General features: G+C 37.1%; 1 protein-coding gene and 3 pseudogenes across 1 annotated transcript; 2 read left to right on the forward strand and 2 right to left on the reverse strand.

Annotated features, from left to right (window-relative positions):
- Positions 1 to 3,384: 3,384 nt before the first annotated feature.
- LOC148295106 (putative protein phosphatase 2C 55) lies at positions 3,385 to 3,926 on the forward strand (annotated as a pseudogene).
- Positions 3,927 to 6,264: 2,338 nt separating this feature from the next.
- Positions 6,265 to 7,736, reverse strand: LOC110758202 (AAA-ATPase At3g50940 pseudogene; annotated as a pseudogene).
- Positions 7,737 to 16,558: 8,822 nt separating this feature from the next.
- Positions 16,559 to 20,517, reverse strand: LOC148295107 (AAA-ATPase At3g50940-like; annotated as a pseudogene).
- Positions 20,518 to 21,454: 937 nt separating this feature from the next.
- LOC110758203 (putative protein phosphatase 2C 55) lies at positions 21,455 to 22,471 on the forward strand. Its single transcript, XM_021960014.2, has one exon. It carries the CDS (start codon positions 21,455 to 21,457, stop codon positions 22,469 to 22,471), a length of 1,017 nt encoding a protein of 338 aa, XP_021815706.2.
- The last annotated feature ends 3,910 nt before the right edge of the window (positions 22,472 to 26,381 follow it).

Consider the following 26,381-nt stretch of genomic DNA (forward strand, 5'->3'; position numbering starts at 1 on the left):
CAATCATTTTTCTCAGTTGGGGATTATAACACTTATATCCCTTTTGTGTTGATGAATAACCAAGAAAGATGCATTTAACAGCTCTAGGGTCCAATTTATCTCGATGATGAGGTTGGACATGAACAAAACAAATACAACCAAAGACTCTAAGATGTGAAATATCAACTTTTCTTCCTTTCATGACCTCTATGGGAGATTTAAAGCCCAAGACTCGGCTAGGTAGTCTATTAATGAGGTAAGCCGCTGCCATGACTCCTTGAGACCAAAATCTCTTTGGTACATTCATTTGTAGCATTAAAGCTCTAGTTTTTTCAAGTAAATCACGGTTTTTTCTTTCCGCTATGCCATTTTGTTGAGGAGTGCCAACACAACTTGTTTGATGCATGATGCCATGATTGCTCAAATATTGTGTCATGACATGGGACATATATTCGGTGCCATTGTCAGACCTTAAGGTTTGAATTTGAGAAGAGAAATGGTTTGTAACAAGATTATGAAAATCCTTAAACACTTCCATAACTTCGTTTTTAGACTTTAAAAGGTACAACCATGTGGCTCTAGAGAAATCATCCACAAAAATTACAAAATACTTAAAACCATCAAAAGATTCACTCGTTGGCCCCCATACATCCGAATGAACAAGTTCAAACATCTTACTAGCCCTGGATAAAGATGAGCTAAAAGGTAGTCTAGTGGCCTTAGACATATGGCAGGTTTCACATGAAATGGAATCCTTCCCTAGGTTTGGCAACAAGGTTGACAAAATAGGTTGCGAAGGATGAGCTAAACGTTGATGCCACAATTGGTTATCTTGAAGCGAGGTGGACTTGGCTTGAAAAACTCTGGGACTGCTCTTTGATATGTAATAGAGGCCATCTAGAAAAAACCCTTCACCAATCGTCTTCTTGGTGACACAATCCTGAAAAATGACATTGTGAGGAGAGAAGATGGCTAAACAATTCAAGTTATTGGTGATTTTTCCCACAGATAGCAGTTGAAATGGAAAGGAAGGAACATATAAGGCCACTGACTCAATTTTATCTGACATCAAATTGATTTTTCCCTTTCCCAAGACATCAGCACCCTCACCATTTGCAATTGAGACTTGAGAAGGTTTTGATAATTTTTCAAACTTATGAAACTTAGACACATGGTTGGTCATGTGATCTGTGGCACCCGAATCTACAACCCAAAAATCATGCAACATATTTACATTAAGAGCAGTTTTGAAAGCATTCATGACACCTTGCCTGTCTTGTTGAGGTATGTGTTCAGTGTCTGCCAGAAAACCAGCAAACTTGCCTAGCAACGCTGACGAGTTTCCATCTTCAATACTGGTTGTATGGTTACTTCCAGCCCCTCCATTTTTGCTTTGAAGATACGATGCAAACTCATTTATAAGTGCAGTTGGATTTGCTGTGAAGTTCTTGAGTGTATCAGATCCATTGAAGATGGAGACAGATGCATGGTTGGCTCTGTGTGTAGTACGATTCAGCCTTTGTGAGCCCTTGTTTTCTTTCATGAAATTAGGTTTTAATTCTGGGTGCAAAATCCAACATGTCTCCTTAACATGACCAGGGTAGTTACAGTGTTGGCACTTCAAGTTTGGATGCTTCCCTCTGTACTTCCTCTCGTTGGTTAGATAAGCCCTTGCTTAAGATACATTGGCCTTTGTACCAATGTTCATGACTTTTCTACGTACTTCTTCACGTTGAATAGTTGAACATACACTGGTGAAGGAAGGGAGTTCGGTGTTCATGAGTATGTGGCTTCGTAGGTCTTCATATTCTGAGTCAAGACTGGACAAGAGTTGAAATATCTTGTCTTCTTCAGCCCTCTTTAGTAACGTAGAAGCATCAGTTGTATGCGGGCGATATGTTTCCAGCTCATTCCACATGCTCTTCATGCTACCTAGAAGTTGTACAAAAGGCTTTCCTTCTTGTTGCAGGTTGGAGATGTCCTTCTTCAATTGGAAAACGCGTGCAGCATTGTTCTGACTGCTGTACATTTCCTTGACAGTCTCCCATAGCTTGGATGATGATTCAGAGTAACTGAATATTTCAGCTAGTTTACGTTCCATAGAATTTAGGAGCCACGACATAACCAGCTGATCTTTGCTAAGCCAGGATTCATAAGTTGATGAAGAAGCATCAGGGGCTTCGATGCTTCCATTTATGAATCCTAACTTGGACCTTCCTCCTAGAGCAAGAGATACTGCTCTCGACCAGGGCAAGTAGTTAAACTCATTCAACAAGACTGAGCTTAATCTTTGATTTGGATTTACATCCACCTCAGACAAATTCACGGATGAAGGAACTTGTGAACTTTCTGCTTCAGACCCAAAAGGATTATCTTCAGCCATTTTGAAGGTTGAAGGAGATCAGATAGAAGTAACGCAGAAGCAGATTATTTTCCCTGCTCTGATACCATATTGAATTTCTAAAGAGTTGTATTTTGTATTATCAAATCATAATCTATTACAATTGTGCAGAGATGAATATAAAGGAGACAAACCCTCCTACATGAGACTTAGGGAAGGTAAACGGCAGCCCCTTTAATTAAGAACAACCTTCTATACACATAGTTCCTAAACACAAGAAAGAGAACTACATGGGGAACGGGAATACACAGACAAACAAAAAACGCTGGACAACTTCCAATACAATGCTGGCACGCTGGACAACTTCCAATAGTTACTCTCACACAACAATTTGGTTTCCTCACACACCCCCTTGTCCAGTTTCCTTTGCTCCACTCTTCATGTGACTTTGGTACAAACCCTTTCAAACACTTGCAGATTGGAGATTCAGAAGCTTTGCAAACCCCAAAAGGTCCACATTTTCCATATTCGTCACATGGACCTAAATTTATATTTTTAACAGTATATATATAGTTATGCAAAAGCATCATTCTCTCTTCATTATCGTTTGCTCTAGATGCAGACTAAATCTTGATCATCCACATGAGGCTCACAATCCAGTGGAGCTGCCTATAAGGGATAAAAGAATACAGATAAATAAGTAAATTCGAAGTTGCAGTCTGCAAGTACATCAAGAGCATCTGTACATTTATAGGGTTTCATTTTCTTTTATGTAATTGTATTTATGTGAAAACATTTTTCATAGTCAATTTGGAAAATTAAATTGAAAAATGAAAAAATTTATACAGCTGTAAAACAGGTCAACTTTGGTCAAATCAGGATTTCTTATCTGATTTGGAAAATCATGAGAGCTTACATATAGAGGGATTAGGTCTCTCTCACTTTCTTCACTCGGTCTCATTCATTACTGTCATTCTGTTCGCTCCTCTCGCTCTATTGAATTGAAGCATTACTCTTTCTTTGCTCATCTCGCTCTCCCTCTCGTGAATTGAAGCAAAGCAATGATGATGATCGCCAACAATAACCCTGCCTTCGGTTATGGCCCGATCAATTTAAAAAATAATAACATCCCATCAATCAATAATTCCGGTGCCCTTGGCTCTGGCTTTGGCAATGCCGATCAAGATTATGAATTGGGGGGAAAAAGGAAGTTGAATCACCTTCCAGAATTAATACCAAAGAGGAGGAAGTTCTGTAATGAAAAGATGAAATTGGTGCACTTCGTCTCCCACGACACCCATATCATCAGGGTGGCGGACGGCGTCGGTAGCTGGGCCAGGAAAGGCATCGACGCCGGCGAGTATGCATGTGGACTCATGAACCACGCCAAACAAGTGGCTACTAATATTTCTGTCGTTAGAGCCGCCGCCGTGGATGCAGGAAAGGTGCTGCGAGAAGCCTACGTGAACAACTTTGGAATACAAGGCTCGTCGATGACTTGCATCCTCAGCCTTGACAAAGAGTGTGGGAGACCCTCCACGCAGTGAATGTCGAGGACAGCGGCTTCATGGTGTTCAGTGATGCCAAAAAAAAAAAACTAAAGTAAAAAAACTAATTTTATATTTTCAAAATTAAAAAAAAACCTCTCCTGGCAAAATGGCGTTGGCACAGGCTTATGCCAGCAAAATTTGCCAGATTAGCATAGTATAGCCGTGCGGCTATACTATTTATATATACGCCTAGGTGTCACGTTTCAAAACAATAAAGCCAATTTTCTTTACTTTTTAAATAATAATAATAATAATAATAATAAAAAGAGTATCGCCGTGCGGATATACTATTTTAAAAAAAAATTAGTAAAAACGAGTATAGCCCCGCAACGATACTATTTCTTAACAAAAAAAGGTAAAAAAAATCTAATATAGCCTCCCGGCTATACTATTTGTGAATATATATATATATATATATATATATGGGGCGTGTTTAAACAGTAACGCCTTGCGGCTATACTATTTTTAAAAAAATTAGTAAAAACGAGTATAGCCGCACGGCGATACTATTTCTTCACAAAAATAAGCACGGCGATACTATTTCTTCACAAAAATAAAGGTACAAAAATCTAATATAGCCTCCCGGCTATACTATTTGTGAATATAGCATTTTTGTGAGAACAAGTAACAAAAATCTTAGCCTCTCACATTCATTCATAGGTAGTAAAATACGGAACAATCTCCTCTTTTGCTGGGGGATTCGTTAGCCTTTTATAGGCATTGAACCCTTGGACTCCAAGTCCCATATCGCTTATTTATCTCCTTGCTCAATGGATATCATATTATTTGATTCCCTCCACTCCCTAAATTCAGGGTTCAAGGAAAGTAGCTTGTTAATTGGGCCTTAATTCTTGCTCCACATAAACCTGCGTTGTTGACGTGGAGACATGTACAAGAGTTTGTAGTTTCTAAGCACCATGAAGCCACTGTCCCCAACGTTCACAAAATGCAAAACTCCTTTGTCTTTAAGGGTAAGAATGCAAGCGGTTGGGGACCCTTTACACTTGGTCTTTACATACGCTTCGTTCGGGTCAACACCTCCAAAAGCTTGCCTGCTTTTTGACCGACTTGATTGGGTTGCTCATGAGTGCTCTGGCTTGCATCCACACCACGCTTTGCCCAACCACCAACGCAATCTGCCACACCAATAGTCTGCTCTTGTGCACATATGAAGTGGGCATCATCGCCTTTGTTTTTAGGGGAATGCTAGCAACCTTCTCCTTTGGACCTTCTCCCTTTTACTTATGACATGTGTCACTTTCCATACACTTAAAAAAAATTGTCATAAAGGCATTACACAAGCTAAATTTTGTTTTCCAACTTTATCCTTATTAAATGTATTGATTTTTTTTTTACAACTTTCTTACCATCTTATTAAAAATAAATAAAAAAGAAAAATCGTAAGTTTATTTTTTTGAAAAAAAGGTGTGTTTTTTTTATTCAGTGAGAATGTTTTTTTCTAAGTTACAAAAGAAGTCCATGCTATGCTAGGACAACAATTTTTATTACAGTCGGTATCCTTTGGAAAAATGAAAAGCGTACTTTTTTTTAATATAGTGGAAAGAAAGTTATGCAAGGACTGAAGGTTTTATTAGCGACATATGTATTCTTTGGAAAAACAAAAATCAAACAGTTTTTTTATATATAAAAACCTAATTTTTTACTAAGGTGGAAAGAAAGTTGTTAAAATACTAGCTTGTTGTATCTATATATATAAAGCAAAAGGCAGAGAATGGTGAAACATTCAAAATACCAGAAAATGCCCTTGGTTAATGCAAACTTTAAGAATTGAAATTATTAATTAAATGAGGATAATATGGTAAATTCACACTTTTTCATATTTAAAAAAATTTAAAATTAAAAGAAAAATCAGATAATGGATCATCTTTTTATGGAACACAACTACTCATTATCTTTTTTAATTCTAATTTTTTTTTTTTAAAAGCCTCTCGCAGGCGCGGAAGCGCATGCAGAGAGGCTAGTATATAATAAGGGTTAATTTGGAAAATAAAAATTAGCTTGTGTGATGATTGATGACATTGTTTTAAGTGTAAGGAAAATGACACATGTCATAAGGAAAAGGGAGAAGGTCCAAAAGAGAAGATTAAAATAGTATGAAACTCTAGCTTTCAAAAAAGTAATTTTCCATATTCGAAACCCAATTTTCTATTTCTGAACTTTATTTCTTTTTATAAATTTTCTTCATTGGAATAAACTCATATTTTATCCTACATCAATTTTTCAATCGGCTATATGCCTAGACACATTGATTACAATTCAAACAAAATTAAATAATACAAATTTTAAAAACAAAGTTAAATTAATGAAAGCAAACAAAATTTTATTATTTGATTTGAAATAAATAGTACAAAAATCAAAGGAAGAGCTCAAACATTAACCCCTGCTCTCCTCCTCCTTGTGAACACTCTTCTTTTGTACAGATGTAGTTAGTTTTAGCCTCACAATATCTTGTTGATTTTTCTTCTCCAGGAAGAAATTGATGAGGCCTTGGAGTGAAGTTTGAGCATCCTGCTCTTCATCAAATCCCCTGCAACTTCTGCTGGGGTGACTTTAACCTCCCCTATAAGTCCTTCTATCTGCTTGAAGAGTTGGTGATGGGAGAGGCCATGGTAATTGAATGCCAGCTGCTTGAATGCTGAGAGAGTGCAATATGACATGTTTATGTGCATGTCCATGCGTCCAGGTCTCACTAAGGCAGGATCTAGCTTCTCTTTATGATTTGTTGTGAAAATTATTATGCGTTCGTCAGTACAACATGACCAAAGACCATCAATGAGGTTGAGGAGCCCAGAGAGTGTCACCTATTGATGAAACCAAACAAAAGTTATGTTGTCAGACTAAGAATCAGACATAATTAAGTCCAAACTCATGTTATGGCAGCATAAAGTGATTAACTCGGAAGCCAGGAAGCTTGTTTTAATGGAAAACTAGTAATATGCCCTAAATGTAAACTGACCTGATTTTTCCCCGTACTCAGTGGTTCATTCTCGGTTTCCCGGTTTTGCAGGTTAATTGTGCAATCGATATCTTCGATTACAAGTATAGATTGGTCAGGCATGGCAAGCAACCTTCTCTTCAAATCGGAATTGGAACCAACATCTGCTAGCTCCAACTCATAGATGTCATAGTTAAGGTGATTAGCGATGGCTGCAATCAAGCTGGACTTGCCTGTGCCAGGAGGGCCATATAACAAGTACCCACGTTTCCAAGCTTTTCCGATCCTTCTGTAAAATTCCTTTCCATTTTTGAAATTATTCAAATCATCCAACAAAACCTTCTTAATCTCCATATCCATGGCAAGCTGCTCAAAGGTCATGGGGTGATTCAGATTTACCTCTTGGGTCCCATAACATTCATATTGATCAATTGTGCAGAGCTTTACTACCTTTCGTTCTACTTTAATCGCCTTTGATCTGTCTAAAATGTATGGAAGGTATGAATTTAATACCTTCTCCTTGTGTTTCTTGTGGAAAGTTAGCTCATAGGATCTTGTTTCTGCTCTTAAGGATGCATTAAGATCACCAGGATTTGTAGCCCTTGATGATTCAACCTTTGTGCAAACAAATTTCCACATCACTTGAACATGATCTTCATAAACGTCATGTATCTCTTCCCCTCGATCCATCGCAACTCCGAGCCTCAAAGACTTCATTCAAGGATAGCCCTTGAAACTCATCTATTACAATGGTGAGGTGAGAAGAGAAGCGCCGGGAAATGTTATGGAGGCTTGAGAAGAAGTAGTTTCGAAACTCATTAGGAATGAAGTCATTGGCAATACTTCTAAGAAGCATTGCAGAAGCAGCAACAGTGGCTATCGCAGGCAAAATAGCCTTTGTATCAGTCATTTTTCAAGGCCAAAGTTTTGTTGGAGAGTTGGACTAAAAAGTAAAATGGGGATTTGGAAAATTATGAAGATGAAATTGGTTTGCCTTAGAATATTTTGGCAACCTGAATATATAGAGATTTCTAAGAGAAAGTTGTAACAAAGACTGTTCCATTAGAGGTGGTCTTTCATTGACTCTTGAATTGACCTCTTCAAAATTTCGTACATTTTTGCAGAAAATAGTGTTTTTGAATTTTCTAAGTTGAAATTTCGTACGTTTTACAAATTGTTGTAAAGTCGTTTTTAGCAAGTTAAAAGTCGAAGTGATGTAAAGGTAATGTCATCGGCCCTTGTGATCATATTAGCTTTTTGAGCCTCGCCAAATGTTCTTGTAGAATTTTTTAATATTATGATATTAAGTTTACCCCAATATTTCATATAAATCAAACGAAACAAGCAAACAAACGTAACAAGCAAGTTCTATGTTATTCTAACACATCAATTCCAACCATCGTTGAAAGTTCTATTTTATTGTCCACTATCATGAAAATTGTTGGTTAAACAGTCACTCGTTTATTATTTTAGGCTATAAAAGCATGACTTGGATGATCACACTGAGAGAAAGCTATTCAGATTTTTTTTTATACAAGCAATATTCTATTTTAATCTAATTAAAGAAGGGGATTCAAACTCGGGTGTAGAGTGGGGAGCAAACTAAAAAGTAAAATGGGGGTTTGGCAAATTATGAAGATGAAAGTGGTTTGCCTTTGAATATTTTGGCAACCCGAAGATATAGAGATTTCTAAGAGAAAGTTGTAACAAAGACTGTTCCATTAGAGGTGATCTTTCATTGACTTTTGAATTGACCTCTTCAAAATTTCGTACATTTGCAGAAAATAGTGTTTTTGAATTTTCTAAGTTGAAATTTTGCATAAGAAAGGTTCCCCTATGGACTCGGTGGTTCAAAGTTTTTTCTCTTTGGCCAGCAAGAGAAGTCGCCAACGGTGTGAGAAAGAAAGACCCTTCATCGATTATGAAATATTGTTAACATGGTTAGTTAACCTAGGTCTTAACACGCACAAACATATGCAAGCATGTGTTATTAATTATTCTTTTTCTTCTCAAGATTTCTCCATTTCTAGAAAAAGAGAAATAGGTGAGCCTAAAAATCAAACAAGTTTGATTTAATTAAGAAACATGTTTAAATTCCAATGGATAATTAGAAAATAAAGGATATGAAGAACAATAACACTTTTGATTTTGAGATGTAATGTACAATAATATTAAACTATGAGCCTACTAGAACACATTGATATTTTATTTAATCCGATGTTTTGGTAATACAATAGAAAGACCATTAAGTAATGCCATTAAGGTTATTACACATAAGGTAAGAAAATTAACCAGATTCAAATTCATAAACAAACAACCAATTACTGAAGTTCGTCTTCTGATTCAGGTTTTTTGCATTTTGTGTGCTCTGTATTGGCTGGTCTTTGTCTTCACTGTTTCCAAGAGACCAATTCCAAACCCCAAAAAGATACTAGGGCAACAAGACCACTACTAAAAGTTCAATGATACCTGTAGCTAACTTTCCGGTGCTCTTACCACGATCACAGTTCCAAGTTATCCTCTTTTCCTTAACTCATTCCTTCCAAGTCTGTGTGATGGGACGGCAAGCAACATAAGGATGTGTCATTGCCATTAATGGGATTAACAGAGCTCGCAGTTCATTCCATATTTGATGTTTCATCAAGCGGCTATGTTGAAGAATATCATTTGAGTGCTGCACGTCGATCGGTCTGTGCCAATTGGTCTACTGCTCGCTGAAATTCAAAGTAACGTTAAATCTTACAATAATGGTGATGTCATCGGTCTTTGTGCTCGAATTTTTTAATCATATTATATTAAGTTTACTCCAATATTTCACAGAAATCAAATTATTTAATCAAAAAATATTTTTACAAAAAAAACCAATTCTTTTTTGGCTCAATACAAACAAACTTAACAAGTAAGTTCTATGTTTTGTAAAGAGTTCTGTGTTATTCGAATAACATATCAATTCCAACCATCGATGAAAGTTATATTTTATTGTCCGCTATCATGAAAATTGTTGGTTAAACCAGTCACTCGTTTATTATTTTAGGCTATAAAAGCATGACTTGGATGATCACAGTGACAGAAAGCTATTCAAATTTTAAATTTTTTATTTTATTTTATACAAGTGATATTCTATTTTAGTTTAATCTAAATTACACGAAGGGGAATTGAACTTGGGTGCATAGTGAGGAGCACATCTGCTCTAGTCAAATTTGCTAAGCCCATGTGTGCAAAGCTATTCAAGTTTTTTAGTTGTGTGGTAAATTATTATTGTGCTATTAATTTCACAATAAATGGAGAATTTTTTTTTGGGTGTGGGTTTAGAGATAATTATAGTGGGTAATATGGGCATTGAGAAAAGTCAAACTATCACTACTACAAGAAGGGGCTAAGTTTGCCTAGCCACAACGAACTAGCAGTGGCCATTGATGTTTAATGACCACAGCTATGTGGATCAGTTGCTTGTAATATATAAACCACAATCACTCTGTGGCTAAAACTGAAAAAGAATTAGCCACTGACGTGGCCCATAGGGCTTGTGTCAGTATTCTATTATTCACTTTGCTTCACTAATCAGTCACGGAAAACCGTGGCTAATACTATATGCACTATTCAACTATGTACTTTGCCACATTCAGCCCATGGCCAATAGTTAGTTGGCCACTCCATCTGTGGCCAATTTTGTATATGTCAAATAAAATCATTTTTGTTTCACATTGGGAGAATGTGCATGAATAAAAATGACAGATTTAGTTAATGGTAAAACATGCAACTACCTGAATCACGTGATCTGTGTCCAATTCATGACACTCGTTGGTCATATGTTGTCTTTGGCTAATAAGAATATAGGACACTAGCAGTGGCGGATGCAGGAATTGCCACTCATGGGGTCATAGTGTAAACTACCCAATAATTTTTTAAGATGAAAAAAATATTGAGATGGTGGTGGAGGTCTTGGGGAGATTGGGGTTAGGGTTGTTGTTGAGGAGAAATGGGATTCTGGAGGTCTATTTTAGGGTCTGTGCTGTTAAGAAGCTGCAGCCCCCTTTATTTTATTTTATTTCTTAAGTCCTAGCCCAAAATGACGTAGTTTTGGCTAAGTCATTTAAAAAAAATTGCCTTGGCCAAAACGACGTTGTTTTGCCCAGCAGTTTTTACAAAAAAAACGAAAGAACCCCAGCTGCCCATCGAAGCTTCTTCTTCTCCATGGGGTCATTTCCATGGTTGCCAAGAGCAAAAATCAGTCCCTACCACTAAAATCTAGATCTGCCATGGGGTCGTCTGACCCCATTGACCCCATGGTGGATCCGCCACTGGCCACCAGTGATCACTGGCTTATAATGAGGTTTTCTAGTGTTGTATTTAGCTTATATGCTGTCTTTGGCTAATAAGAATATAGGCCACCAATGATCATTGGTTTATAATGAGGTTTTCTAGTGTTGTATTCAGCACAAGAAATGAATTGACTCATCAACATGTTCATTAATGAAAGTTTGATATAAACCCAAAAAAGGGGCCTAAATTAATAATAAAAATAATAATAATAACATGAGTTTTTCCCAAGAAGGCTTGATTTTTTGGGTTAATATCTAATTTTCTACTCTTAATTAATTAAAACAACTTCTTTTGGAGGACATTTCCTATTAACAGGGGCGATAATATACTAAACTCAAACACTACACGGATATTAGGACTCGAATTCATGACCTTTCATAGGGGTGCAATTGCTCCAAACCACTACATTAGTGGGTTCTCCAAACCACTACATTAGTGGGTTCTTTGCATCAAAACAACTTTTTTGTTGTTGTTAGAAGCAATAATTTAATCTACAGGGAGGGGGATTCGAACTTGGTGCAAGGGGGAGGGCTCACTGCCCGCCCAACTCGCATAACTTAATTAAAAAAACTTAAGTTTAAACAGGGTCTAGCCTAGCAAAAAAGGGCATTGACTTGCAGACCACTAGTCTCAGGTTCGAACCCCCATGCCATCTTAATAGTGTGTGTATGTGAGAAACTCCCGTCCCTTTTTACTTTAGACTATTGTTTGTATTTTAAAAAAAGTTTCAATGTTGTGATGGTAATGCGGCATCCTAGTATCTTTGGAATATGTAATGTATACATAAGCACATGGACGCCCTAAACGTTAGGTGTAAAAATATCAATAAAGAAGCTAAAAAGTACGCGCACACACAACTTCTTTTCAAAAATTACAGACATTATTTGATCGAGATTTCTGAAGAGATTTCAAAGAGGTTCCATATGATTTTTGAGAGGTTTTAAGCTTCTTGTTGAGGCATCATATATTCCATATGGTTAATTACAGTTTAGTACCTTATAGTTCCACCATTAAGACATGTTAAGTTCCTATCTTCTCAATTTTTACAATTACATTATTGAGTATATTGCTATGCTAAATACTGTTTCAGTATTCATTTCCAACCGATGATTTCCCGATTACTTTCAAACTGAGAAGTGACCATATTGTGGTCCAATTACTTTCAAACTGCTCCATGTCTATTCAATTTGGTTTGTTTTTAAGTTATTAATTCATCAATTTCCAATTAGATTTGTTATCACTTTGCCATGTATTAGTAATTTGGACTAGTTTGCCTATCATTACTTGCCAAAAAATTAAAAATACATGGATTATTCCTAATAAACCCTACCAGTTTTGGGTTTTGATCCAATTTTCTATTTCAACAATGAGGTTTGTGTTTTTATGCGGTTTATCAATGAAAAGAAAACCCAATGAAACGACACAATACCAAATGAAAATAATAAAATAGCCTAAGTTTTAAGACCAAATTTAATTTAATGCAAACAAAAATTATATTATTTGATACAAATACAAAAATAAAATCACACAAAGGAAGAGCTCAATCAGATCGACGACGATGTATTACCTAACAAACAAACTTGGCAGTCTCTTTGTTGCCCATCAAACATTACATTAGAGCAGTTCCAGCAGTTGCCCCAGGGGTGGGGGGGGCTAGGGCAGCCACTATTCATGAGTTGCCCTGGCAAAGGGCAAATATTATTCATTTTTTTTTGTTTTTTTTTTCAAAAATTTGTTTACTTAAATAATTAATTTGGACAATATTTTCGGATAAGATTTTTGGGTTCCTACGTGTCAATACTATTCATATCTCATAATCGGATAAAATTTTCGGATAAGATTTTCGGTTTCAAATTTCAGATAAATTTCAAAATTCAAATTTCAGATACATTTCAAAATATTGACAATGCAAGAAACATTTATAAAAAAATGTTAGGACATTAAAATTAATAAAACAAAAATTATAAATAATTTACCTCATCGGTAAGATTTTCCCTGCTTCTACGGTTGTCCGTCGCTTTTTTCAAGGCATCTCTCCATTTCCCAAACTCTTTATTGAGAATTTTCCACCTACTAGACAATGCCATTTCCGTACGATTCGAACTCAATCTTCCACAAAATTCGGAATGAATTTTTTTCCACATATGCGAGAATTTTATCTCATTGCCCGAGACAGGTGATCGGTTCATAATTGTATATCATTTTGTACCCTTCTAGCTTATGATTTGGTTATGTTTTTGAGTTAAACTTGTGCTTTTAATCCTTTTTGTGTTTATCTTTCAGCTTTAGGTAACAATGATGGCTTTGGATATGAAATGATGTAATCCATGCATGTTAAAGCCTGATTTGGATAAAGGGAAGAAGTGCTTAAAGACAAACTCATTTTGGCTACAGCCCCCTGCCAGTCCAGTTCCGTAGGTCATATTGCAAGCTTTGTTTCAGCAACCTACACAGCTCGGATGAGGCAGCATTCTTCATGAAAGTTGTTCCAATGGGTGTATACTATAACATATCCAAACTTCAGCCCCATTGGATAAATATGGAGTCTGTCACCTAGCAAACACAGATCCATGCTCAGGATGGATTTTGTCAGCGAGCAAAAACGAGTTAGCAATTTGTTTTGGTCTTAACTTCTTCATCCGAGCTTGGATTGGGCCAATACTTGTGTGGTTGGATCAGACACATTCTGAACTTCAATTTGGAGTGCTTAAAGTCGTCATTTGCTTAAGAGAAGCCCAATTTGTAAGCCCTTGAAGTTTCTGGTCATGCTGACCTCAGGATGAGCTATTGTTTCTGGTTGGAAGCTTGGTCATGGTGACATGAAGATGAGCTAGGGCTGCTGGTGGGATTTATTGGTGAAGTGCATCAACCAATTCTGATTTTCTAATACAAGTGCATCAACCAATTCAAATTTTCTAATACAAGTGCATCAACCAATTCAAGATTTTATAATACAAGTGTTGTATGCATTAGCCATATTGAATTCAGATTTTCACTTCCCCTAGGCCTATAAATAGGGATGTTCTCTAAGCTTGTAAACACACCCCAAGGGGGGGAGCTCTCAAACACTTCTCTAGAGCTCCCTTCCCTTCTCTCCCTCAAATTCTCTTAGTTTTGCTTTCTAGTTCTCAATTCTAGCTTTCTTTAATGTTTTCTTAGTTATAATTTATTTTTCTTGTAATGTACATTCTTTCTTAAGTATTCAAGTTTAATTAGTTTCCAAGTTTCAATTATGGTTTTTGTTCTTATTCATTATGCTTATAAGTTAATATGCTAGTTTGAATGATTGATCACCATTAGGGCTTGCATGTTAGCTATCTTGGTTTGAATTAAGAGTATACACCATGCTTTAATTCGAATTGAACTATGAATAGGAAGAGTATGTATGGACATTCGACAACAGGGATTAGATACATGCTTGGTTGTTTAAATTGTTCTTCTATGCTTAATGGGTTCCTAATGCTTAATTTTAGGTTAGACAACAAATGATCAAATTAGGGAATTAGGAACACAAGGTTATGACCACACACCATGGCTTAATCATACTTTAGCTAGAATCAATCCATTAATCTAAATTGAACTTGGGAACTTATTTGCTTGAGTTACTTATTTTCTTCCTTCCTTGTTTTATGTTCTTTTGTTTTCATTTCTATTTTGTGTAGGAAAACTAAATTGAATCATTCAATCACCAATCCTCGTGGGATCGACCTCGCACTTACATACGCTATACTACCGAACGGCTCGTGCACTTGCGAGTATCACAAGTTGAGGATGCAACTGAATCCATTTTGGTGCAGCTGTATCTATGTTGTGAATTAAAGACTAACTCACTGCCCTTTTAAGATCTTGTTGTTGATGGACTTTAGACAAAGAACTCAATGATGGATGAGTCTTACACACACACACACAGAAATTAACCAAGCACAAATGACACAAGTGTTTATAGAGGTTCAGCAAATTGCCTACATCCTCTTTGGTGATCACCTTGAGAAATTTCACTAATGAAGATATGTTACAACTTTGGTTTACAAAGGAAACCCCCTTAGAACACTACCCTCACAATCTGTTTCTCTCACACCCTTGCTCAACACCTTGATACACTTAGAGAACTCTCTTGCTCACACCCTTGGCTTTTCTGAAACTCTCACAGAAAACTACAACTTCTGCTCCAGCCACTTCCTAATTATCCAACTTGTTTTCTCCTCTTGTGTTATCTTACTTCACCCCATTTCCTACACAAGCCAATAGACAAGAGATAAGATATCAGCTTGTCCTCCACGTTCTTCCCTTTAGTCACCACTTAGACTAAATGTCAGATCAAGTAGGTAAATAGAATCCAACTCAGCCACCTCCCACTTACACCAGAAAATGGAGAGTGATATCTTTGAAATAAGATAACCAACTAGCTATGAGTGCTCTCCCAACTTATCCAGCACGTAGTCAACATTCAATTAACTCAGAAGTGACCCACAAAGCTTCTGAAATCATGTGGAAAGTGATAGCCATCGAAAACACAGTTGAAAACACGTAAGGAAACGTCACAGCACGACTGGAGCGACCGGTCGTCAGGAATGGGCGACCGGTCGCCAGAAGTTTTCCCTCCAGACTTTGAATCTGCTTCTAAGCGACCGGTCGCAAATGTCAAGCGACCGGTCGCTCGTGTTCCTGCGACCGGTCGCAAAGAACTAGCGACCGGTCGCTCCTTGGTTTAGCTCCAGACCTCGAATCTGCCAGAAAACGACCGGTCGCAACTTCCCAGCGACCGGTCGCTTTTAGGCAGTTTCAAATACTCCCTTTGAGCGCCAAAACCTTTGTATCCTTTAGGTGAGCCATTTTTTCCAACAATCTACACAACAACAGGACAATGAGAAATTTGGACCCAACACTCACACAACAAAACATCTTTCATGGTGCTCTATGCCCCAACATCGTCGATAGAAGAAGCCATAAAGATGATATGGAAAAATAAAACTTGAAAGTGAATAAAATGTTGAGTAAAAAGTGAATAATAGTAGAAGTAGAAGAAAATGTATGAGGATTTGGTGTTGAAAGTGAAGAGTATTGGTAGATATTTATAGAAAAAAATTCTAGTATTTTTTGGTATTTTTTTAAAAAAATTTCAGAATTTTTTTTTTCAAATTTTTATTGCAAAAATATTGACTGCCATTGGATTGGAGAGAAAATCACGATCGGAGCGCCCAGATGACGACACATGGCCCAAAGCCGTTGGCGCAGTGTAGGGCTGACGTCAGTGCGCGGAGTTCAAATTTTTTTACCGTTGGCGCGTGCAAAATTTAAGCTCCGCTTGCTAACGTCGTCGCTGATGTCAGCCTGCCCTCATTTTGGAACTGGGGCTCGACTTGCCCTCAGGCCAGCCTAGGTCGCTGGGTCCCGCCTCCTGCCCGGGCTTCATTTTGTTGCTGGAAACAGCTTTTTGGCCCAGCCCGCCTCCAGGCGCCCGACCCCCCCCCCCCCAACCCCTTCTGCTGGAACTGCTCTTAACTCTTGCTCTCCTCCTCCTCCTCCTCCTTCTTGTGGGTGCCCTTCTTTTGTACATATGGTGTTAGTTTTAGGCTCATAATCTTGTTGAGTTTGCTTCTCCAGGAGGAAATTGATGAGGCCTTGGAGTGAAGTTTGAGCATCTCTGCTCTTCATCAACTCTCTTGCAACTTCTGCTGGGGTGACTTTAACCTCCTTTATAAGTCCTTCGATCTGCTCAAAGAGTTGGTGATGGCAGAGGCCATGGTAATTGAATACTAGCTGCTTGAATGCATAAATGGTGCGATATGACATGTGGATGTGCATGTCCATGCGCCCAGGTCTCACCAGCGCAGGATCTAGCTTCTCTTTATGATTTGTTGTGAAAATTATTATGCGTTCATCAGTACAACATGACCAAAGACCATCAATAAGGTTAAGGAGCCCAGAGAGTGTCACCTATCATACGTATCTCTACAAGGGATCTTGTCAGACTAAGAATATGAACCACACACATTCATGCAAGAACCAACCTGATTAAGTCCAAGTTCACATTATAGCAACATAAAGTGATAGGGAGCTAGGAACCTTGATTTTATACAAAACTAATCATGCTCTAAAAGTAAACTGACCTGATTTTTCCTGGTACTCCATTCTTCATTCTCCGTTTCCGATTTTGCAGCATGATTGTGCAATAGATATCTTCGATTACAAGTATAGATTGGTCAGGCATGGCAAACAACCTTCTCTTCAAATCAGAATTGGAACCAACATCTGCTAGTTGTCATAGTTAAGGTGCTTTGCGATGGCTGCAATCAAGCTGGACTTGCCTGTGCCAGGAGGGCCGTATAACAAGTACGATATTGCTATATAGTAAGGGCCTATTTAATAACCATTTCAATTTTAGTTTTTAGTTTTCATTTTTCATTAGAGTATAGAGGGAGAAAAAGAGAGAATGTGAGTGAGAATGAGAGCGGAGATGAGATTGAGAAAGAAGATGGGAGAGGAGGATGGTAGTGATGAGTAACAAAAGTAAAAAGAAAAACTAAAAACTGAAATCTATTTCAAATTGTTTTCACTTTCAAGTTTTTGTTGTCACTTTTCTTACTCCTCCCTCCCATCCTCCCAGTGGCGGACCTGTGCAGGCGCAAGGAGGTGCACCTGCACCTCCGGTCGCCGGAAAACTCCATAGAAGCTGCTGAAGTTGCACCTCTGCTCATGCACGGAAGCTGTTCGATGAAATGCGCAAGTGAAGCGCTGCTGTGATTTGTCCTCCACAAGGCTGCAAAGAGCTTCTGGTGGAACCACTTCTTCGAAAAGAGATGATTCATCGAGTTGATTTGTCATATCCCATACTTTGACTTCAGGGAAGTGGCTTTGATTTCAATCTACCAAAAAGTTTTTCTTATCTTTTTTTTTCTTCCTTTTTTTTCGAGGGTGTGGGGAGAGGCGGGGGTTCTACATAGATGGATAGGATTTGATTTTGTGGTTTGAACGAGGAGATTTTTTCTAGAACAAACAAAAAACAGGTCTTGCCTTGTTTATTATGGGATTTGAACTCGAAAACTCCTCCAACAAAATGAAGACCTTGAGGATTGAATTGATTTTGTTCCAATTGTTGTCATGGCTTCCTTTAAATAAATAAAAATAGAAAAAACAATAAAAGGGAAAAGAGAAGTCATCCCAGCCACAGCAACAGCAGTAGATTTTCTTGTTAACTTTTTGTATCTTGCTCATGGAATTTAAACATTAGTATTGTTTAAATTAGTTGTCTGTTTTTTTATATTTTTTGTATAGCTTTTAGCTTTTAAGAATTGCACCTCCGCTGAAAAATTCCTGGGTCCGCCGCTGCATCCTCCCCTCTCATCCTCTCTCTCAATCTCATCCTCACCCCAATTCTCACTCTCATTTTTCCTCTATACTCTAGCACAAAAACGAAAACTAAAAATTAGTATTGAAATTGTTACCAAACGGGCCCTAAATATTTGCTCTATTGTAATGTTTTTTTTGTTCATGTGATAATTACACAGAACCTTTAAAAGCCCAAGTGGTATAGTAGCAAATTCTCTTAGAATAGTGAAGTGTTCGTAGCTAGTAACTTGTTAGTATGTTATTTGTTAGTAATTATAAATTAATACGGTTGAGAAATGGCTCCGATTAAAAAAGAAGAAGAAAGAAACATTAAAGCATTATTTGATGAACAAATTTTACTTGACTTGAGTGAGTGTAATATATCTTGGAAATTTCTCTTGTAATTAAGATGCCTTTTTTATTATATAATTTTTTATATAATATGTAACCCTACTCACTCATATTTTTTCTTATTGATCTTATATATTTAAGTTACGACTATTGTTATTATTAGGCTTCATTATTGATATGTCCCTCAAATCTTAATCTAGTCTTACTTTGCTTACTTAAAACTCAATTTGCCTCACATAAACCTCAAATCTTAATCTCGTATCTACTTTGCTTCATATTCTTCAACAACTCTTTTAGAGAATCTAAGTCTTTCAACGTTGCACGAGTGGGAACACTCGTTCAATGAAGTGTTAGTTAGGTTGTTGCCACATGTGTAAAACTTAATATATCAGAAAATTTATAATAATATAATATTGCTTTTAAAAGAAAAACTTTTTGTCAAAAAATTTGTGTACACTACTATTTTTCCCGTTAAATTACCACGCTAATGTCAACTTATCCCTTCGAACTTCTTTTTTTGGGTTAATTAAAGACCTAAAATATATAAAATAGCGAATATGGGGAATTGGCTTTAATTTTTTTTCGAATTTCATTCAATTTTCTGATAATAGTAAAGGAAATTTTATAGCTTTAAGAAAAAGAAAATTTAAGCTATTAAAATGCTAAATATATAAGTAAAAAAATTAAAAACAGAAGAGCACCCTTTAATTTCTAATGGAAGATATAAAAATGACTTCTTTTTTTATATATACAAATGGAATAGGGGAAAAACTCTAGAACAAGGGACCAATAAGCAACACTAACTAGACGAGGCTTAGCAACTCCAATTACATTGTCAAGAAGTCCAGTACCAACCCAAGATGGAGTAATTTCAAAAATACACATACTTAGATCCAAATTAAAACTCCAATTCGCAAGATCAACCATGTCATTCTTTTCACGACAAATGTGGGCCACCACACAGCTTCCAATCTCCTGCATCATTTCCAAGCAACAAAAAATTAAACCAGCAAGAGGATGCAATCACGTTAGAATTCCGCAAGAGAGTAACAGCAACATCAGAATCCATCTGTACTAAGAGGCTGCAAATTCCTTTATCCACAGCTAACTTGAGACCAAAGAAAAGACCCCAAAGTTCATCTTCCAAAATTTCACCATTCCCTAGATTTACTGCAAAACCACCAAACCAATCTCTTATAACACCCCATTACTTCCATATCATCATCATAAGTATAGCCTTTGTTGTAATGGTTAATTTTATCATATTGTATTTAGTTTACTCCAATATTTCACACAAATCAAACTATTTAAATAAAAAAAAACACTTTTGCAGAAAAAAAAAATTCTTTTTTGATACAGTACAAACAATCATTAATTATAAGTTCGATGTTATTCTAACACAATTAAAACCGCTGCCGTTGCAAGTTCAACTTATTTTTTTTTTCATATATATTATGAAAACTGTTGCTTTTAATAAGTTTATTATTTCGGGCTATAAAAGCATGACTTAGATGATCACACTCTTTGTTACATAAGCTGTTCATATTTATAGTGTTTCAGAATTAGAACGTTTTATTGATGTGATATTTTAAAGAGAGTTGTTTAATTATTGATAATGTAACTATTGGGTCTTTGGATATGTAGATATAAGCGCATGCATGCGTTTTTATTTTTAGTTATATACCCATTCTTAGAAAATTAACACACAAAAATTAACAAAAAATAAGAAACTTAGTTATATACCCATTCTTAGCACTAGTGGATAAACCCTACACCATTTAATTTTATAAACAAACAAAAACAAAAACCTAAAAAGTGATAGTTGGTCCAATTGAATTTAATTTTGATTATTAAATTACGTTGATACCCTATTGAGTGTTTTGGGTTTTCTTTTATGAGGTTTTGGGGTTAGGCTTGTTTTAAGAAATTGATGGTAGTTTTGTAATTTATAGGAAGTTCAAAGCCCCTTTATTATGTTGTAAATGGACTTTGGGTGTGTTTTTAAAGTTCATTTCATGTAATGATTTTTTATTTGAGCCCTTATATTAGGTATAATAATGAATTTCCCAAAATTAAATTTACATCTCCATTGAAGCAAAAACCATATTTACAACATTTACATTTACTTGAGATACAAAGGACATATAAATATGACTTTAGCAACATTAATGCGACTCTTATTTTCCAGTTAACGTTAATGCTACACTTAGAATAATATGTTTTTTTTATAATGTTTAGTTGCTAAATTAGTTTACGAAATTCACATAGCGAATGATTTGTACATTTAAAATGGGAAAAAAGTTTTCTAAAGAAAGTTTTATTCTAACATATCTTATATCCTTTTTAGGATAAAATGACAGAAAATATTTTTTACACCTGTCCGGCGAATTAAAATGACATAAATTATTGCTACATGAATCCCACATGTTACAGAAAAACCAACCTGAAATTTCTACACCTGTCCGGCGAATTAAAACCCATTAAAAATAGGATTCCGCATCCCAGTGGGAATGAATGAGAGCCTATAAATACTCATTTGGTCTCTTACCCTCATCTCATCACTCGCCGTCTTCATTCTCATCACTCTCTTGCTCTCTTCACTACTATCGCTGTGTTTTAGGAAAGATGATGATCGCCAACTACAATAACACAAATACTTGTTATGGCTATGGCCATGGTTCTCAATATCAACAATTATCTACAGAACATGAGGAATTGAGACGAAAAAGGAAGGTGAATAAGTCTGATCAAATTCAAGAATTACTAGTAGAAAATAGGAGGAGGAAGATTCATAACGGGAAGATGAAGCTGATTTGTGGGTCTTGCTATCTTCCCAAAGACAACCCAGACAAGCCCCTCGGCGAAGACGCCCACTTCATCTGCCACGACTGCCAGACCATCGGCGTGGCAGACGGCGTCGGCGGCTGGTCCAAGATAGGCGTCGATGCAGGCATGTACGCAAGGGGACTCATGAACAACGCCAACCAAACGGCCATGGACATGACCCGAGAGGCAGCCGCCGCTGTCGATCCAAGAAAAGTGTTGAACCAAGCATACGCGAACAACGCCGGAGTACAAGGCTCGTCCACAGCTTGCATCCTCAGCCTCAACAAAGAGCGTGGGGCACTGCACGCCGTGAATGTCGGGGACAGCGGCTTCATGGTGTTCAGGGACAGCAGATGCTTGTACAAGTCTCCACCTCAGCAACGCATGTTTAACTGTCCGTACCAGTTGGGGAACTACGTCGGCTACGACCGTCCCAAGGCGGCCCTGGAGTTGGTGATGGAGGCAGTCCCGGGGGACATCATAGTGCTTGGGACAGATGGGTTGTTGGACAACATGTTTCCGAGTGAGATTGAGGATGTTCTTGTGGCGTATAGAGGAAGCGGTCGGGATTGTGAGGAGTTGGCTTCCGCCATAGCCAACCTGGCGCTGTTTAACTCGTTGGACAAGTACAGCGTTAGCCCTTTTCAGATAGAGGCTGAGAAGGCGGGGGTGGAGCACGCGGGAGGCAAGATCGACGACATCACTGTTGTTGTCGCCCAAGTTGTGGCTTCTAGTACCTCCTTCACTACACCAGCTAGCTTAGGTTTCGGTTTTGAACGCACAAATACGAAGAGAAAAAGAGAAGACTATATATAGGTTTACAAATTGAGGTTGTACTTCCACGTTATTACAATTAATACAATTCTTTATCCATATATATAAAGCAAAAGTGCTGCTATTTTCGCCCCTTTGTCCTATTTTCCCACCAAATATTTAAAAAAAAAACTTTAACAAAGGGAAAAGCTTTAAAATTAAAAATTCATCTCCAGCTTTTCATAAAAATAAAAAATCATCCCCAGAACTCACCTTCTTCCCTAATCCGTCTCCTTCTTTCTCTCTCTTCGAATGAACCCACTCATCCCTAACAGCCCTCTCCAAACCCTAGCACCGTACCATCTCCTCACAGCCACCCACCCCCACCCCCACCCTACCCCCTAGTGTCACCGCCGCCCCCCCCCCCCCCCCACCCCAACCCTAACCCTCTCCTTACTGACCCGACCTCAGCCTCTCTCTCTATCTCTCTCTCTCTCTCTCTCTCTCTCTGTGCAAGTTCTTGTTACTCGCTGTTGGAATTTTTGTTTTGATCAAAGTGGGCTTTCATTAACGAAGAGGATAAACATATTGTACAATGCTAAACTTCTAGAAAGGAAAACCACCAACAACAAAAAAAGTAAAACTAAAGTACAAAGAAACTGAAATACAAGGAAACAAATTTGTTACCCGCCATTGGATTTGTGATGCAATGTTTATGGTTTTCAACTCTTCCCAAATTTGAAGTTAGTTTCAATTCCTCAGTTTCTATCTACACAGACAACTCCCAAACTCGTGTTATATATTTAAATTCATACATTGATTATGGATGATTTACAAAAATAATGGTGGTATGCACCACAAAGGGTATTTTAGGAATAATGGTGGGTGGAAAATAGGATTATGTTTTTTCAAATTTATATGGTGGGTGGAAAATAAGGTGGGTGGGTGGAAATAGCAGCACTCATAAAACAAAAGGCAGAGAATGGTGAAACATTCAAAATACCAGAAAATGCCCTTGGTTAATGCAAACATTAAGAATTGAAATTATTAATTAAATGAGGATAATATGGTAAATTCACACTTTTTCATATTTAAAAAAATTAAAATTAAAAGAAAAATCGGATAATGGATCTTATTCTTATGGAAAACAACTACCCATTATCTTTTTTAATTCTAAAATAAATTTTTAATTTTAAAAAAAAAAGCCTCTCGCAAGCACGGAAGCACATGTGAAGAGGCTAGTTTTTTTTAAATTCAAAAGTTTAGAATTGAATGTCGCATCCAATACCAATAGTAAATTTATATTTTTAACTGTATATATATAGTTATGCAAAAGCATTATTCTCTCTTCATTATCGTTTGCTCTTGATGCAGACTAAATCTTGATCATCCACATGAGGCTCACAAGCCAGTGGAGGTGCTATAAGGGATAAAAGAATACAGATGCATAAGTAAATTCGAAGTTGCAGTCTGCAAGTACATCAGGAGCATATGTACATGTAATCTAGTTGGAACTTGGAAGCACTTTATAGGGTTTCATTTTCTTTTAAGTAATTGCATTTATGTCACAATATTTTTCATAGTTAATTTGGAAAATGCGAATGAAAAATGATTTATGTTCCTGTTGATCAGTCCAAATGTGTTAATTTGGAACTTGGTACAGTGCTGATAATCCATTATATATTATGGAGTTGATTAAGTTGATTTTAATTTTAAAGAAAGCTATCCTCTAGGTTCTTTGAATCGATCAATATTCCGTTTGTAAGTAGGTAGAAATTGGAAAAAGAAAAAAGAAGAAGAAGAAATTCGACACAAATTAGCTTTTAATCTAGTGGTACTTATATCTCAAGTTCAAATCCCCCTCTTCTTTTGATTTTAAAAATACAATAAAATAGATAAAAGAACCAAATATAAAACAGTCTACTAGTGAATTTTCTCATATGACTATAAGTTGTGTTGGCGAGGGTGGAGCACGCGGGAGGCAAGATCGACGACATCACTATTGTTGTCGCCCAGGTTGTGGCTTCTAGTACCTTCTTCACTACACCAACTAGCTTAGGTTTCAGTTTTGAACGCACAAATACAAAGAGAAAAAGAGAAGACAATATTAGGTTTAGAAATTGAGGTTGTACTTCCACGTTATTACAATTAATACAATTCTTTATTTATTTTTAATTCAAAAGTTTACATTACAATTAGCTGATGAATTGAATGTCGCATATAAATGCAATTTTCCTTCTCAAACCCTAACTCTAACACGAGCCGTCTTCTAGGCCGTCTCTCTCGCTCAGACATAACCGACGATCTCTCTTCTTCAATCCTCATCTCTCTCTCTCTCGCTCACAGCACCATCCTCATCTCATCCCTGACCTTGGAGATTCCAAAATGGCTTAGTTTTTTTCTAAGCACTAGTGCCTACCTAGACCGCCTAGCGACCGCCTAGCAACTGCCTAGACTGCCTAGCCCGCCTAGCCACCCTAGCCCGCCTAGCCCCCGCCTAGCGACCGCCTAGACCGCCTGGCACCCGCCTAGCAGCTGCCTAGACTACCTAGCCACCCTAGCCCCCGCCTAGCCGCCGCCTAGGCCATTTATTCAGTAATATTAACAATATGAGTGACAGTGTGTTCAAGGATTTAGCTTTTAAAGAAGATTTCCGAACAACAACAGAAAACCCAGACAAGTTTTGACACAGACTTATCCTCTCTGGAACCACCCATTGCCTTCCCAATTCCACCAACTACAGAACTATTCCACCTTTTGGTTTCAGGTTTTAGTATCTTAACTTTGATTAAGAACGTCAATATACGGAGATGAATGGAAGTGCTGTTTCAGTTTTTCAGTTTTTCAGTTTCTCTTACTCTCTGTTTTCTATGTTTCTCAGGCTCCGGCACAGTCAGATCGCCACACTCACATGTAGATCTGCGGTTTGCAGATCGCCATGATCGCTATGTGTGGTGGCTCCCATGGGAATTGTCTTTGATTGAAAATTGAGGAGAAATTGTATGCGACCACTCTATCATGTTTGCTTTGGTCATTGACCAGTAACGTATTATTCTTTTTCATTTGGTTTTGATTTCATAATTGTGTTTCTTATTTCTTGCTCTTGTTTCATAATTTCGTAAGAAGATATTATTGGTTCCCCTTAAGTCCTTGTTTGGGTAGCATAACATCTAATTTTATTTTCGCATTCTTTACGTACGATATTTTTGTTGCTTGTGATTGTCGATGATCATACGTCATCTAATTGGTTCCTCTTCCATTAGTGGTATGTGATTTTGTTCTACACATTTCTTCATATTTTACTGTTAGAGTTGCTTTGTTGTGGCCTCCTTTTCGGAGCCTCCCTCTCTGTTGCATGGTTTTTGCCCCTATACAAGCATTGGCAGTTCCAAAGTTGGGAGCAGTTACTAATGCTTTTATTGGGTGTTTTCAATGTTAACAGATAAGTTTGGAGTAGTTTCTTGTGGTTTGATGGTTACTACAACACCAAATAAGTTTTGCCTTGTTGGCCATGTTATGTTGTTACATTTAGAACAATCATCTTGGTGTTTTCTTTGTTACTTTTGTTTTCCTTTTGTTGTGTCATTGTGTTTATTATTCTTGTTTTGTGGATTTGTGGGTTTTGTGTCTTTAGTTTTCTTTGTTTTTTCTGCAGCTTGGTATTTGCAGGCTTTTGTTTCTTTTTATGGTTACTTGTTGTTTTGCTTTCGTTTTAGCATGGTGTTTTTAGTTGTTGTCTTGTTTCAGTTTGTTTTTTAAGTTTTCTAATAGGGTTCTTCTAAACTCAGTTTTGTAATAGGGTTCTTCTAATAGTGTTTTTAGTTGATGCTTACATTATTGTTCCCACAACCTTGTGAGTATTTGCTAGACTCTGCGTGCCTTAAACGATACGTGCCAATCCAAAATATGAAAATTTTGGGTTCATGCTCTCATCCAAGAGAATGTTACTGACCTATTCAAATCTCTATGTATT

Source organism: Prunus avium, chromosome 4, assembly GCF_965620075.1.
Source record: "Prunus avium chromosome 4, drPruAviu1.hap1.1, whole genome shotgun sequence".
NCBI classification, from domain to species: Eukaryota; Viridiplantae; Streptophyta; class Magnoliopsida; order Rosales; family Rosaceae; genus Prunus; species Prunus avium.

Bases quoted from the DNA above. Each gene is read 5' to 3' on its own strand.
- LOC110758203 (XM_021960014.2), top strand. From the start codon at position 21,455: ATGATGATCGCCAACTACAATAACACAAATACTTGTTATGGCTATGGC.